Source organism: Solenopsis invicta, chromosome 9 (genome assembly GCF_016802725.1).
Source record: "Solenopsis invicta isolate M01_SB chromosome 9, UNIL_Sinv_3.0, whole genome shotgun sequence".
Taxonomy (NCBI): Eukaryota; Metazoa; Arthropoda; class Insecta; order Hymenoptera; family Formicidae; genus Solenopsis; species Solenopsis invicta.
The window spans coordinates 14,538,309-14,552,108 of record NC_052672.1 but is presented as its reverse complement, the minus strand read 5'-3'; the positions used below and the strand labels follow the sequence as shown (position 1 = coordinate 14,552,108).

The 13,800-nt window shown below is 33.3% G+C and overlaps 1 protein-coding gene across 4 annotated transcripts in view; it reads right to left on the bottom strand.

The window, feature by feature from the left end:
- LOC105194444 (glutamate receptor 1) overlaps nucleotides 1–2,212 on the bottom strand; it is a 211,217-nt gene extending 209,005 nt beyond the window's left edge. For 2 of the 4 annotated variants that reach the window (XR_005575617.1, XM_026137209.2), the window contains exon 1: nucleotides 1,907–2,211. Coding sequence is in view for 3 of the 4 variants with exons in the window: in XM_026137209.2 (XP_025992994.2) it covers nucleotides 1,907–2,147 (241 nt within the window). In the remaining variant the exon portion in view is untranslated. Of the gene's footprint in view, nucleotides 1–1,906 lie in introns of all 4 variants that reach the window. The other 2 variants (XM_039453919.1, XM_026137208.2) reach the window with 1 other exon arrangement.
- Nucleotides 2,213–13,800: the final 11,588 nt, after the last annotated feature.

Here is a 13,800-nt window from a genome sequence, read left to right as displayed (position 1 = left end):
AGCGCTTCAAATACAGGCACCCTGGTACAATCAATTGATTAACCGCTATTACTATATTATACATACACGTACTGCAATCTCGACGTGTCGATATATTCCGCTGCAACGTAGCGACCACGTTGAGTACACATCAAATATCGTAATATCATATCCGTCGAAAACAGATGGTCGCGAAAAATACTGTTTGTACCTGTAATATTGGTAATGATGCGAACCTCGACAATATTTACACGGGTCGTGCATTGAAATATAAATAAACGTATCGCAAAAGTGTGTAAAAAGTTAAACATTCAATGATGTTACTAACGATTAAAAAAATATTTTGTAAGCTTCCAATATTTATCAGGATGGAACTCTGTCCAGCAGTATTTATGCCGCCTGTATATTTTTCGAGTATCGTTTTGGTCGTTTGTGAAAACGCTTTACGTTTTTTTGTTTTTTTTTCATAAAATTCGATCGTGTCCCAGAAAAAAGTATCCGTGCGTGAGTTCGAGATCGTTACTGCATGTTAAAGTTCGATTCTCTCAATGAGAAACTTTCACGATAGTTTGCCCTGTCTTTTCTTACGCGCTTTTTGGCTTGTTATTTCCTCGAATCTCTCTCTCTGTTTTCAAATCTTGGAACGAGATTGATAGAAGCCGTACTAGTTAAAGCTAAATTATTTATGTATGAGAAACTCTCGTCTTGTAAAATATGAGATTTTTTTTAAATATCGACCAATCAATTTTCTCTTAATTTTCTTTTTAAGATGGAAAAGAATTTATAACTCCTGACTTGATTCATTGAACATTATTTCTTACATTAATAATTCCTTTGATAAAATTACAGGTACACTAGCAATATACGTATATGAAATAAAATTTCTATATGTAAATCAGAATATATGGAAAATAATATAATTTCAACTCATTAAAAAAATGAGAGAATTGGAAAAATAAATAAAATTTTAAAAATGATGTTATGAAATAATTTGTTCACTAATATCCTGAAGCGTAAACTATAAAAAAAATATTAATATAACTATTAATTAAATTAAACTTACTTATTAAAAGTAAATGAGATTTATGCCATTCTCAATATTTGTTCCAATATTATATAACACAATAATAAAATATAGAAATAAAAAAATATAAAATTTGAATTTTTTGTATAATAATTAGCTTAAAAAAATATTATTTATTTCTAGCTTTGTGAAGAAGTAACAACAATAAAGTTTTTTTTCGAATATTGAAAAAAAAGTTTAGTTATATTTCATTTTACAGAGCGTGCTTTTATACCATAACGATATCGTTACGGAAACAACGTAAACAACATGTGAAATAGGAAACGTTCTTTTGACTTCTACATCGTATGATATCGATAGAATTTTGCTCAGCTTTTTATTATTCTCTTCGTTTTACTAATGTTTCCCCATGTAGGCAGCATCACCCATCACGCGCATAGAAAAATATTATCTCAAATATTAAAATATCGCACAATGGAGCGCGAATTCGAGCGCCGTAATTAAGTGCGCTTCGATCGAAATAATGGCGCTGCGAGGTAGCGATCGCGATGTCATACATTACGAAGCTATTTATTTTGCCGCATTTTTCTATCGGATGGAATGGACGCGATGTTGTCCCGGAGGAGGAGAAGGAAGAGCAGATATTATTACTGGAGCATGCTGCGCCAGTATTTAGAATACATAAGCGAACGGTGTGTTTGCACACGGCGGCTATGTATACCCCCCGAGTTCAGTAACCCTTCTGCCGACGGCAGACGTGCTCGATGAGGTTGAGCCCGGCGAGCACTCGACTCGGCGCGTCTCTCGCAAAATGTCTATAGCTGCTTTAAGTTCGGTACTATTCGGGACTCCTGGCGCCGTGTATACAATGATAACGATGTATAACACACAAACAACACTCACCAATGGGAATCTTCTCGGGGAACGCCGACGGCACCAGGACCAGGAGGACGGTTAAGGCCATGGTCATCATCGTGGCAGTAGATGTTAGTCTGCTGATTCTACCGGCACCAGTATTTCTCGCGTTAATCTCGGCTTTCCCGGAAACGGTCAACGCGGCGGCAACCCGGGGAGAAATCGCGGTGGCGCGACGCCGCCGTCGCGACGAGGGTGGTCCACCCGTCTCGTGAACAACCGGGAGCATCTTCCGAGCTCCGTGGTCTGACACAAACTACCGTACTCTCCACTCGGCGTGAACTCGGTCTCTCTCCTGAACCGCCCCAGCATCCCTCTCGTCCTCTCTTCCCCTGACTCCACCCCCCACCCCCTCTACTCTCGCTGGTCTCTCTCGCTCTCTGGTTCGTGGACCCCTTAACCAGCAGCCACCCTCCCTCGTCAGCCCCGTGTTTCTCGCCCTCCTCTGACGCGTTGCAGCGCTCTCGCTCTCGATCCATCCCCCCTTGGGCCCGTACCCGCCGTCGCGACTTCCGCCACCACCGGCGCGCGAGCATCCTCCGTCCTCCCTCTCCCTACCTCCCTTCCTCCCTTCTAGGCTCTCTATCCTCACTCCCTCTGTCGCGCCCTCGTGCTTCACCACGGTAGTTCGGGGTGGAAGCGTACGTTTAACGCGCATGTTACGATAGTCGCGGCGCGCGTGTTCGTCTCGGAAATATTCCACACACCTGCTGACTGGTGCCACGCCGCTACCGATACCGCCACCGATACCCTACGCCCGCGCCAGGACAACTGTCTATACGCCGAAATTAAAGCGCGAGTACATTTTTGCAAGTTCATTAGCGACTGACTCGATTCGATTTGGCCGCGCACCATCCACGACGCGCAAAGTCCATATACGCGCAAAGTTGCGTTATCCAAATACACAATCGGTATGAATGAAATGAATTTATATGTATATAATATATTATAGCATAGTTAAAAAATCCTGGCAGAGTCAATATATTAAAAGTCAAATGTATTAAAATGCAACATTTAAACTTAATTTAAATCTTTTTCTCTTAGAATCTTATTTATGTATAATACATATGTAGAGCATAACATAAACTATACAAATTGGTAATGTCTTTATTAAATTTTAACAAACTTTTTTTTACACAAACTACGTTATTAACTATTACATTTTTTATCAATTTTACTTTATATTTAAAATCTTTCTCTGATTTTTTAATATTCTAATATTTCCCATCTATAATAAATTCGTAAAATAATATCTATAAAAGATTTTTTTTAATTCTTTACTTTCTGACATATTTCTCATTTATGCAAATATGTATAATCTAATACTTTATCAATTTTCACAAATTCATTATTTTACAAATAAATAATAATTTAACTTATTGTTAGTACAATGCACAGCAGCGAAATAATAAAACAATCATTTAAAAAATATAAATATATTTAAATTACGCCAAAATTAATTAACATAATTAATATTTCAAAATTAATTTACAATACAAATTAAATTTTTCTTCCATTTTTAAACAAAAATATTTAATAAAGTATCTATACAATTAAAAAAAAAAATTATTTCTTTAAAAACAAATTTGTTAAAATTTGCTTTTAAAGAAATAATTTCATTTTTATATAAAAAGTATAAAAAAATATATATACACTTATACATATATTATATAAATATATATATTTTTTTAAACCTTATGTATGATTTGTATTTTTTCATATAAAAATTAAATTATTATTTCTTAACTTTGAGAAAAATTTGTTTTTAGAGAAATAATCTATAAAATACATACAATATATACATATATAGGTATATAAATTTTAGAAAAAGTTATATAAATAATGTATATAGTAACATGTTTAAAGTTGATTCAAATCAAGCAAACGAGAGCAACAAACACGAATGAACAATTCGCTTCAATGAGTGCAAACGGTGCCACCGTACCAGCACTGCTATTCGAAATAATTGAACCGAGTTGTTTATTCGTGTTCGTTCGCCCTAGCTCGCTTAGTCCGGAAGTGGTTTAAGATACACGAACACATATACAAATTTGTATAACACAATGAGTAACATTATGTATGTATATATTGGCGCTCGAAATACATAACGCGACTATCGCGGGAACTGGTTAATTACGCAAGTAACAAGTATAATGAATTATTAAGTTGCTCACCCGGTCATTGTTTCACCGATGCCTGATACCACCCCGGCCTCCTTCCCCTCTCATGCCTTTCGGCTGTTTCTTCATAGCGATCACATAATACTCGCGAAACGCCACTAATCACGATCGCGCCACTGATTATTAAAATATGACGATCGCGCGACACTTTACATTTCGACACTTCCTCTCGGGAGTTAACTGAGCTCATTCGCGAAAACTTTAAGTAACAATGTTTTAAATAGCAAGTGAGTTTTAAGGCACTTTATTGCATCGTGTTACAACGTAATAAGTAAATAAGCTAAATTAAAAATAAATGTCTGCGGAATGCAACATTTGAAAGAATGATTATTTTATCAAATGACAGCGCGACATGTAGATTTCAATCGAACGTACGCGTACGTCTCGAAATATGTAATTTAATAAAGCTGTGACATACGAATACCGAATTTCTGTTAAGCGGTTGATAAATATTGAAATACGACATTAACTATGTTTGTATTTACTGATTAAACGCGTTGCGACACTGTCCGGTTCGAAGTCAATCCATTCCGTTGTCGTGATGTTTTGTTAATAACCGAAAACCTTGATAATTGCATCGACAATTTCATTCTGATACCGCGAAGTGTCACGCGAATCAATTTAATTAAGACCCATCGAATAGTGTATAAGTATACAATCAGAATTTAATATTGCGCGATACGTTCCGAAATAAATACAAAGTACATAAAATATTAATATTCTGTTGCATCAGGTGCATCACAGCGATTACGTAATTACTCTATACAGCGAACGCAATCATGTATTATATTCGCGTTACGCGAACTCTAATTTTTTATAAAGAATGACCGCGTTTTTTTTTCTTAATGCTTGTCATGCACACGTTTCGAGTTTTTTAATTTAGCGATTGATCAAACGCATTATGGGCAAACGTAACTTTTATAGAGCAAAGTTGCATTTGCGCATAATGATATTAATCAATCGATGAATTAAAAAACTCGTCTATAATACACCGTCACGAGTGATTAGCGGTACTACCTGTTTATCCGAGCGTTACCGTACAAATGACAATACAATGACTTGGTGCGGCATAATTAAAATTGCGAGAAAGAACTATTTTGATGAACTTTGCCGTATTATAACTATAATATGTGACCTTCTGAGAAGTTTTATTGCAATTAAAATTAAGTATGTTGTTAAAATTTTCAATCTTCGAAGGAATTTTGTCAAGATATATGATATTAAAAACAAAAAAATTAATATATTAGACAAAAATTAAATCACGTTTGAATTTTATTAAAAATTCTCTCCTAACTGAAAAAGTGGATTGCATCAATACTCGAAATCTCAAAGTTTATTGTTATTACTATTCCGATATGCTGATTGGTTCTTATTTAACGCTTACTTCGTGAACGACTGTCATCGCGAAGATCGTGTATTTTGACTATGTGCATTGAGGGATTAATAACGTAATATTCAATTTGTAATTTGTATGAAAGTCTGTAATATTAGAAATTATTTTTGCGCGCGCCTGTTTGTCTCATAAAAATAAGAATTATACCTAAAAAATAAAAAAAATTTTTGGCATAAAGAAGCATTTTATATCGCTATAAGCATCTTCTTCGTAGCACGTGCAAGACACATTGTTACGCGATTCGCGAAATAATTTAGTAATTTGGACGCAGTGGATACAAGATCGATAGTGAGCTTGTTGCGAATGAGTTCTATCTTTTGTGTCACATTTAACGCACGTCTAACGTTGACTAAGCTTTCTTAGCCTCGATTCGTACGACACTTGTATCTTACAAGCCATAGTCGCCGGCAGCAAGTCACTTAAAGGAGACGCACTTTCTGGGGTGCTTTTGTCAACCCGCGACATGCTCACAAATCGTGGTTAATCTAGCTGATCGACCAGTTAGACGCTAAGTCCAATGAGACATGGTCTCATTGAACCGATAATGTGACGAGAAGTCAGAGTGCATATTGCAACGATCTCCAATATCGAATCGTACTCAGTAATTACACATGTGCTCATGCAAACGCGAAAATTATTTTTCACAAATTGCAATGTCTTTGGCATTTACCATAAAAACTGAAATAGAAATAAAAATTATACATAAAAATAAAAATTAAAATTAAACATTAAAAAATCATTTTGTAGCGCTGCAAGCATCTTTTCGTGGCACCTGCAAGAGACATTGCTTATTACATGATTAATGAAATAATTATTTAGCAATTTGGACGCGATTGATACGGGATCGATAGTGAGCCCGTTGCAAATGAGTTCTGTCTTTTGTGTCGCGTTTAACGCACGTCTAACGTCGACTAAGCTTTCTCAACCACAATTCATACGACACTTGTATTTGTTACAAGCCATAGCCGCAGGCAGCAAGTCACTTAAAGGAGACGCACTTTCTGGGGTGCTTTTGTCAACCCGCGACAAGCTCAAAAAATCATGGTTAATCCAGCTGATCGGTCGGTTAAACGTTAAGTCCAAAGAGACATGGTCTCATTGAACCGATAACGTGACGAGAAGTCAGAGTGCACATTGCAACAATCTCCGATATCGGATCGTACCTCATAATTAATTGCACATGTGCCCAATCGAATGTGAAAATTATTTTTTAGACGAATCGCAATGTTTGATGCATTCACCACGCTGAGAGAAAAATTCCTAAATTTTAATAACTGTTTATTAACATGTAGTAATTTTTCCGCAGTACACAAAAAGCTAAAAAAAATTAAAATTAAAAATTAAACAAAAAAAACAAAAAATTTTAACGTTACAAAAGCATTTTACATTGCTACAAGCATCTTCCACGTGCCACGTGTAAGAAACATTGCTTATTACGCGATTCGCAAAATAACGATTTAGCAATTTGGACGCGATGGATACAGAATCGATAGTGAGCCCGTTGCGAATGAGTTCTGCCTTTTGTGTCACATTTAACGCACGTCTAACGTCGACTAAGCTTTCTCAACCATGATTCGTACGATACTTGTACCTTACAAGCCATAGTCGCACGGCAGCAAGTCACTTAAAGGAGACGCACTTTCTGGGGTGCTTTTGTCAACCCGCGACGTGCTCAAGAAATCATGGTTAATCCAGCTGATCGGCCGGTTAGACGCTAAGTCCAATGAGACATGGTCTCATTGAATCGATAACATGACGAGAAGTCAGATTGCGAATTGCAACGGTCTCCGATACCAAATCGTATCTCGTAATTGCACACGTGGCCATTTGAACGTTAAAATTATTTGTGACAAATTGCAATGCCTTTTACTCTTATCACGAAAAGCTGAAATCCTGCTTTTTGTCTAAAAAAGTGCATTGCATCAATACTCGCAAAATCTCGAATTTTATTATTGTCGCCTTTTTGATGTGCTAATTGGTTCTCATTCAGCGCTTACTTCGTGAACGGCTATCATCGCGGAGATCGCGTATTTTAATTATGTGTATTGAGGGGTTAATAATGTAATATTCAATTTGTAATTTGTATAGAATTACGTAATATTAGAAGCTTTGTAACGCCCGCCTATTTTGTCTACATACACAGTAAAATTTAATGAATCAGAAACAAATTTCAAGCATGTACATTAAATAAATTTAATTGTTGTCAGAACTGCATTAACTTTTATGCATATTCTTGTCACTAACAGATACATTAAATTTAACTTAAATTTAACTTTTCTAACTTAAAAATTAAATTTTATAACATTTCTAACAGTATAATAAAAAATCATATACAGAGATTTTTCACATATATATTTAACCATAAATATTTTATTAACTATAAAAAATTCCTTTTTAGTAGTGAAAATCTCAACAACATACTTAATTTTGATTACAATATGACTTCTCTGGCATGTTACATATAATAGTTACAACAAAGTACAGTGCGGAGCATTAATTCGTGCGGCCAAACAAATAAGTCTAGCATATGCAGTACATGCTATACTTGTTTGTTTACCCGCACAAATTAATGCTCCGCACTGTACACATAGAACTTTTTTGCAGATTTAATTTCTTATTTTGGAATAAAACGCAAAATTAAATTATTGTTGCATTAAGATCTAATACAGCGTTTATACAATTATCGTATATGCAATACACTTTGAATTCATAAATATGAAATATATGTATTGTTACTAATCGGCTTTCTCTTTATTACTTGAGTTATACACGAGTAAATGATTCACCTTATTTTGTTTTTAATTCGGATGAGTCGACAAGAAATGTAATGCAAAAAGTTTTGAATGTAAACATTATTAAAAGACTATATTTATATTTATATTTATATCGCGATTGCATCATGCGATTATATTCTATTTATTTCAGAGAAATAAATTTCCTTAAATATAACATGGAAAATTACTTTATCAAACACGTATCTAAAATAATAAACAATTTTTAGATGTACTCTCAAAGTTATAGTACACAAGTTTAATGTACATATGTACTCAAAACACAAAATACGCATCTCTTAAATGTTTTATAGCTTTTATATGATGTGCAATGTAACAAAAGAACGACTCAACGTCGCCTTGATCCTGATGGAAAGAATATCTGATATTACATCCACATATAGCATACACATCTACACGTATGTATACACATTCTCTTTGCCAGAAATTCATAAGAATAAGGTAGGTATAACTTAGCGGAAAGCGTGCAGCGTCACAAACAGTCTCGTCTAATATATGCGCGACGCGTCTTCGCTCGTTGCTCGGATAACTTTCTTCGTCGAGGTTTTAAGCGGTCGGACGGTCAACTTTATACGTCCGCGCTGGCGAATTATGGAAATCCTTCCTGAAAAAGTTCAAAGTGCGGCGAGACCACGCTAACGTGTCAAAAGGTGCAAGTCGTTGTTAAAGTTCGTCAAAACTTTTCACAAAAAGCATTAATGTTTGTCCTGACGCTATCGCGTTATCATTTTAGCACGCGATTACATATTTGCGATTATATAGCGGAGATCAGCGCCGGAGGTACTAAATATAAATGACGTTATTAATCCGCCTGCTAACGAAAGCTCGTAAATCAGTAATTTACTCTAGGGACACTGAAAGATGGATTTTTCTATTGAATATCAAATGCGTTTCAAAAATTACTAAAAAAGAATCATTAAAAAATTGTTTCATTTTAACAATGATCATTTTTGCTCAAAAAATTTCTAAACAGTAAAATAGCTCTCTTTCTTCTCACGTTTCATTACAAGAATAATAGTTTGATCATTGTTGAATAATGTCGCGCAGATATTGTTGATAAACGTTGCAAACTTATGACGCGAGATAATGGGAAAACGTGCCACATTTATAAGATTATTAGTCCATGTATTCCTGCGATGCAACGTTCGTTGCGACTTGATTTATTCGCGGCAGGAGTAATTTGCCGTTCTAGCAGCTGGTTGTAGTAAATCTCAGGAATTCATGTCCACAAGTCGAAGGTTCTCTCACGCCCTTTCAACGCGCGAAAATCGTAATAATTTGAGTGCAGAATAGAGTCGCGCGTGCCGCGTTGCTTGCAAAACGCCCGACGTAGCGCACGGAGACGCGGAAACACGTCCGAGAACTACGGGCCTTAGACGCGTAAAGCGTGTCCCGCGTGCGAACAAGTGATCGTAAAACGTCGCTCTGGATCATTGGTCGATGACTGTGGGGGGACCGATTTGCAGAAACTTCCTACGTGAACACTCACTCGACATATCGCGTAAAATTCGCGCGTGCTTCACAAGCTCGCGACTATTTAGCTTAGCGCTTCTAAGAGAAGATTAAATAGCTTTCTTATTTAATTAGTTCCTAATTTACATTAATTTGCCGTTAACCAAAATTAATAAGGAGTGCCAAAATGTCTCGTAATAAAGCGTATCTCTTAACTCCTTGAGTGTGTATAAACGTTAATGGACTACGAAGGCTCTGAATGTGTATGACGATTATAAAAATGAATTGATCATCATTTTCTTTTACAAATATTATTAAAATTTCCCAAATAACTTTTAAGATTATAAATTTTTTATCAAAATTATAAAACTTGCTAATATATGTATATAAACTTATTTTATATATAATCATACATGTATAATTATATATAGAAATATATAAACATTATATGATAATTATATATAATTATGTATATTTCAATGTATATCTAGATAACACAAAAAGTTCAACAAGAATTCAGACTTATATATCATTAATTCAGAATTTATTTTTAGATGCAAGAGAAACTCTTTTTAGAAAAAGAATTTTTTTTAAATCTCAAAATAAACTCTGAATTAATAATATAAGTCTGAATTCTTATTTAATTCTTTTTTAATCTGTGAAATATAAAAATTTTTTTCCAGGTAACTATGTATCCATTTATATTTTTAAAAATTTACTTTAAACAAACAGAATAAAATTTGTATAAAATAAATAAACTTTCTTTTGTAGATATAAATTATACCTATTATAAGAAATTCGTCACTCACCATCCCGATGCGCAACGAGCGGAGTTATTCAGCCACGAAGCTGCGACGATACTGTAACACACAAACATAAGAAATAATTAAAATTGTGCTCAAAATAATCAATATTTTAAAAATTAATTCTGACAGCATAGAAAACTTTTAAAATTTGATTTTTAATAAATATTTAGTAATATAATTATATCATGAAAATACCTTTACAAAATTCAATTTATATACAATTTTGTAGGATTCTTCATTATTTAAGTATTTTTTATTATAATTTATTGCGATAAAATTGAATGAAATGGAAAAACTATTAATTTTACGTAAATAAAGAAATATTTACCCCAAGGTTGCTCCACTGGGGCCTAATGCCTTTCCCAGGCCTCCTCCTCCTAACAGATTTGGGTTGTCTAGTCTCCTCTTCCTGTTGCACTCGCAGAACACTCGTGTTAAATACATTAAAATTACGCCCGTGGACTAATTAAGTCTATAAGAGTCTTTCGAATTTATTAGTCCAGTTACTTTAAACGCACTCCCGGAAAAAAACGCGCGACGCGACGAACCGGCTGCGGTTCGTTTATTATATTATAAATCGGCGACGATGGATGTTGTCCTCTTCTCGTTACTTTCCAATTTGAGGAATACATGTAACATATGATATCCATTGGTTAGATTGACTGTTATAAACTTTGCAATAAAAAAAGACTGGTAATAACTATCAAAAGTGTAGTGAAATAGAATCAATTAAATATTTGCTCAATGTAACCAAAAATAATTTTATTTTTCTAAATATTTAGTAATTATATACCAGATTTAATAATACTTACTAAACATTTAGTAGAAAAATAAAATTATTTTTAGTTATTATTTTTGACAAAATATTTAATTGATTCTATATACAATATATGTTTAAATTATTTAATGTTTTTTTCTATAATAAAATTTTTATTTCCAATATGCAATATGAGAATAACTTGAACCAAGTTTCTTTAATTATATTTTTAAATATAACTTAAGTAGATAATTATATTTTTAAAATGACAATGACAAATTTAATTACAATATCTTATTTCTTATATTAATTGTTATTTATTTCAGTAATTTCAACAATCTAATCTACTTTTTCAATAATCTTACTATTAATAATATAACTATTTTAATAATTATTATGTTTGAAACTATATAATTATTAAGATTCAAAATATAAGTATGTTTTTTGATTTACATTATTTCTAGAAGAAAAGAATGATTGACTTTGTTCAATTTTTAAATTTAATTATATTTTAGATAAATAATATTTTGATAGCACAATTTAAATTGAAAAAAAGCTAGTATATGGTCATAGGAAGATTTCAGTGCAGAAAATATTATTTCTTATATGATTTTAACTACACAGACAAAAAAATTTTTATTAAAATTAGTATTCGTATTTGTTTGACTAAAAGTCATTTCATTAAAACAACATATATTTATATTATACAAAACATTATTTAATCGAGTAAAAATGTTATTACCTCATTCAAACATCTATTATTTGACGGAAATTAAATTTACGAGTTTAATTAATCGTCCTTTTAGACAAATAATAGATGTTGTTTAAATAAAATAATAACATTTTTACTCAAAAAAATAATGTTTTGTTTAATACAAACATATATTGTTTCAATGAAATAACTTTGATTATTAGTCATACTTATCAAACATTGTTTTGTTTGGATCATTCCAAATAAATTTGTTTGAATACAATAAAATTTATTAAATCCAAAGAAATCGTTTTTTCTGTGTACATTTTCTAACTTTTTTAAATTGCGCCATTACATTCAATAATATTTTGATAATATAAAAATATATACAGATTTTCTAAAATTTAATCCTATTATTTTAATAACTACATAAATAAATACTAAAATTTATTCTTTCTTTCTGTGTACCAGTGCAAATGTAATCTCAAGCACAATAATACACTAAATTAATAAATGAAAGACGAGTTCAAGATTAAATATCTTTCATATTCTTTTAAAGGTTACTTTATAATTTAATGCATTATTTAATGATTTAATTTATATATATGTATATATTTTTTATAAGTTTGTCAATAAAATTTTTGTTATTTTATTGCTCACCGTCCAATGCCCAACAATGGAGTTGTCAGTAACGTAGATGCAATGATTCTGTAACACAAGATAAATAATAAACACAAGATTCAAATTAAAGTAACGCTTAAAAGAATTAATGATTTATAATGTTTACAGGGACAGAATTTTGAAAATGTTTTCCAATTAAATATCAATTACAATAATTCTATCATTTTCAAAATCTTTATAAAAGTAAAGTTTTATGAAGTTTCAAATAAAAATTTTTTAATTATTATTTTAATTGTTATTTTTAAAACATCGTAATGAAAGTAATGAATGCAAAGAAAAGACTAACTGTACGCAAATAAGCAATAATGCTTACCTACCGCTAAGTTGCTCCATCTTCTTTCTTCTTCCTTCTTCAAGTTGTCAGACTGAATCACGAGCTGGAGCAAATCAGTTTTGCATCAGCCGCGTTCTATAAAAGAAACGCGAATATAATTAAGACAGCTGCTTCATTTCCTGCGGGATTAATTTGACGAGCGCCGTGATTCTACGAACGAGTGTTGCGAAATACGCATTCAAACGAATCAGCGTATAAATCTGTTGCTGGATTTCACGACTGTTATATATTATAATTTGAAACGCAATATTAAGTTTCGTTTACCAGTTAAATGAAACGTGATGTTGTGCATCCGTTCCAGAGCCGATCCGCATCTACAGCGTTTTGCAATCAGACATAAGTGCAAATCAAAATGAACCGGCTTCGTTTCCGCATGGTCAACTTTACATGCCGAGATCGACGCGACGCCGACATCGCGTCCACCGTAGCGATGTTACATATTCCGCTCTTAATGCGCATTTTCACGGATCATCGACATGTAAGCACCGAATCTTTATGATGATTTGCTTGGTAGAAAATATTATTGCGGAATTAGTAGGATTTCGATTATCTGTTTAATGTACTCGTATTTGCGACGCTATTCTCTCCCGCTCCGATCTGCATCTCGCTCGCCGTATTCTGCAATCAGACGAAAAGGCGGATCAAAATGGCGCGTCGGCTTTGTTCCCGCGCGCGGTCAACTTTACGCGTAAAGATCGACGCCGCGCCGCGCACCGCGGCCGGGCTACATACGGCTATCGAATCTACGTTACGCAATGATCGAATTGGCAGTAAATATCAATGCGAGATAAGTTTC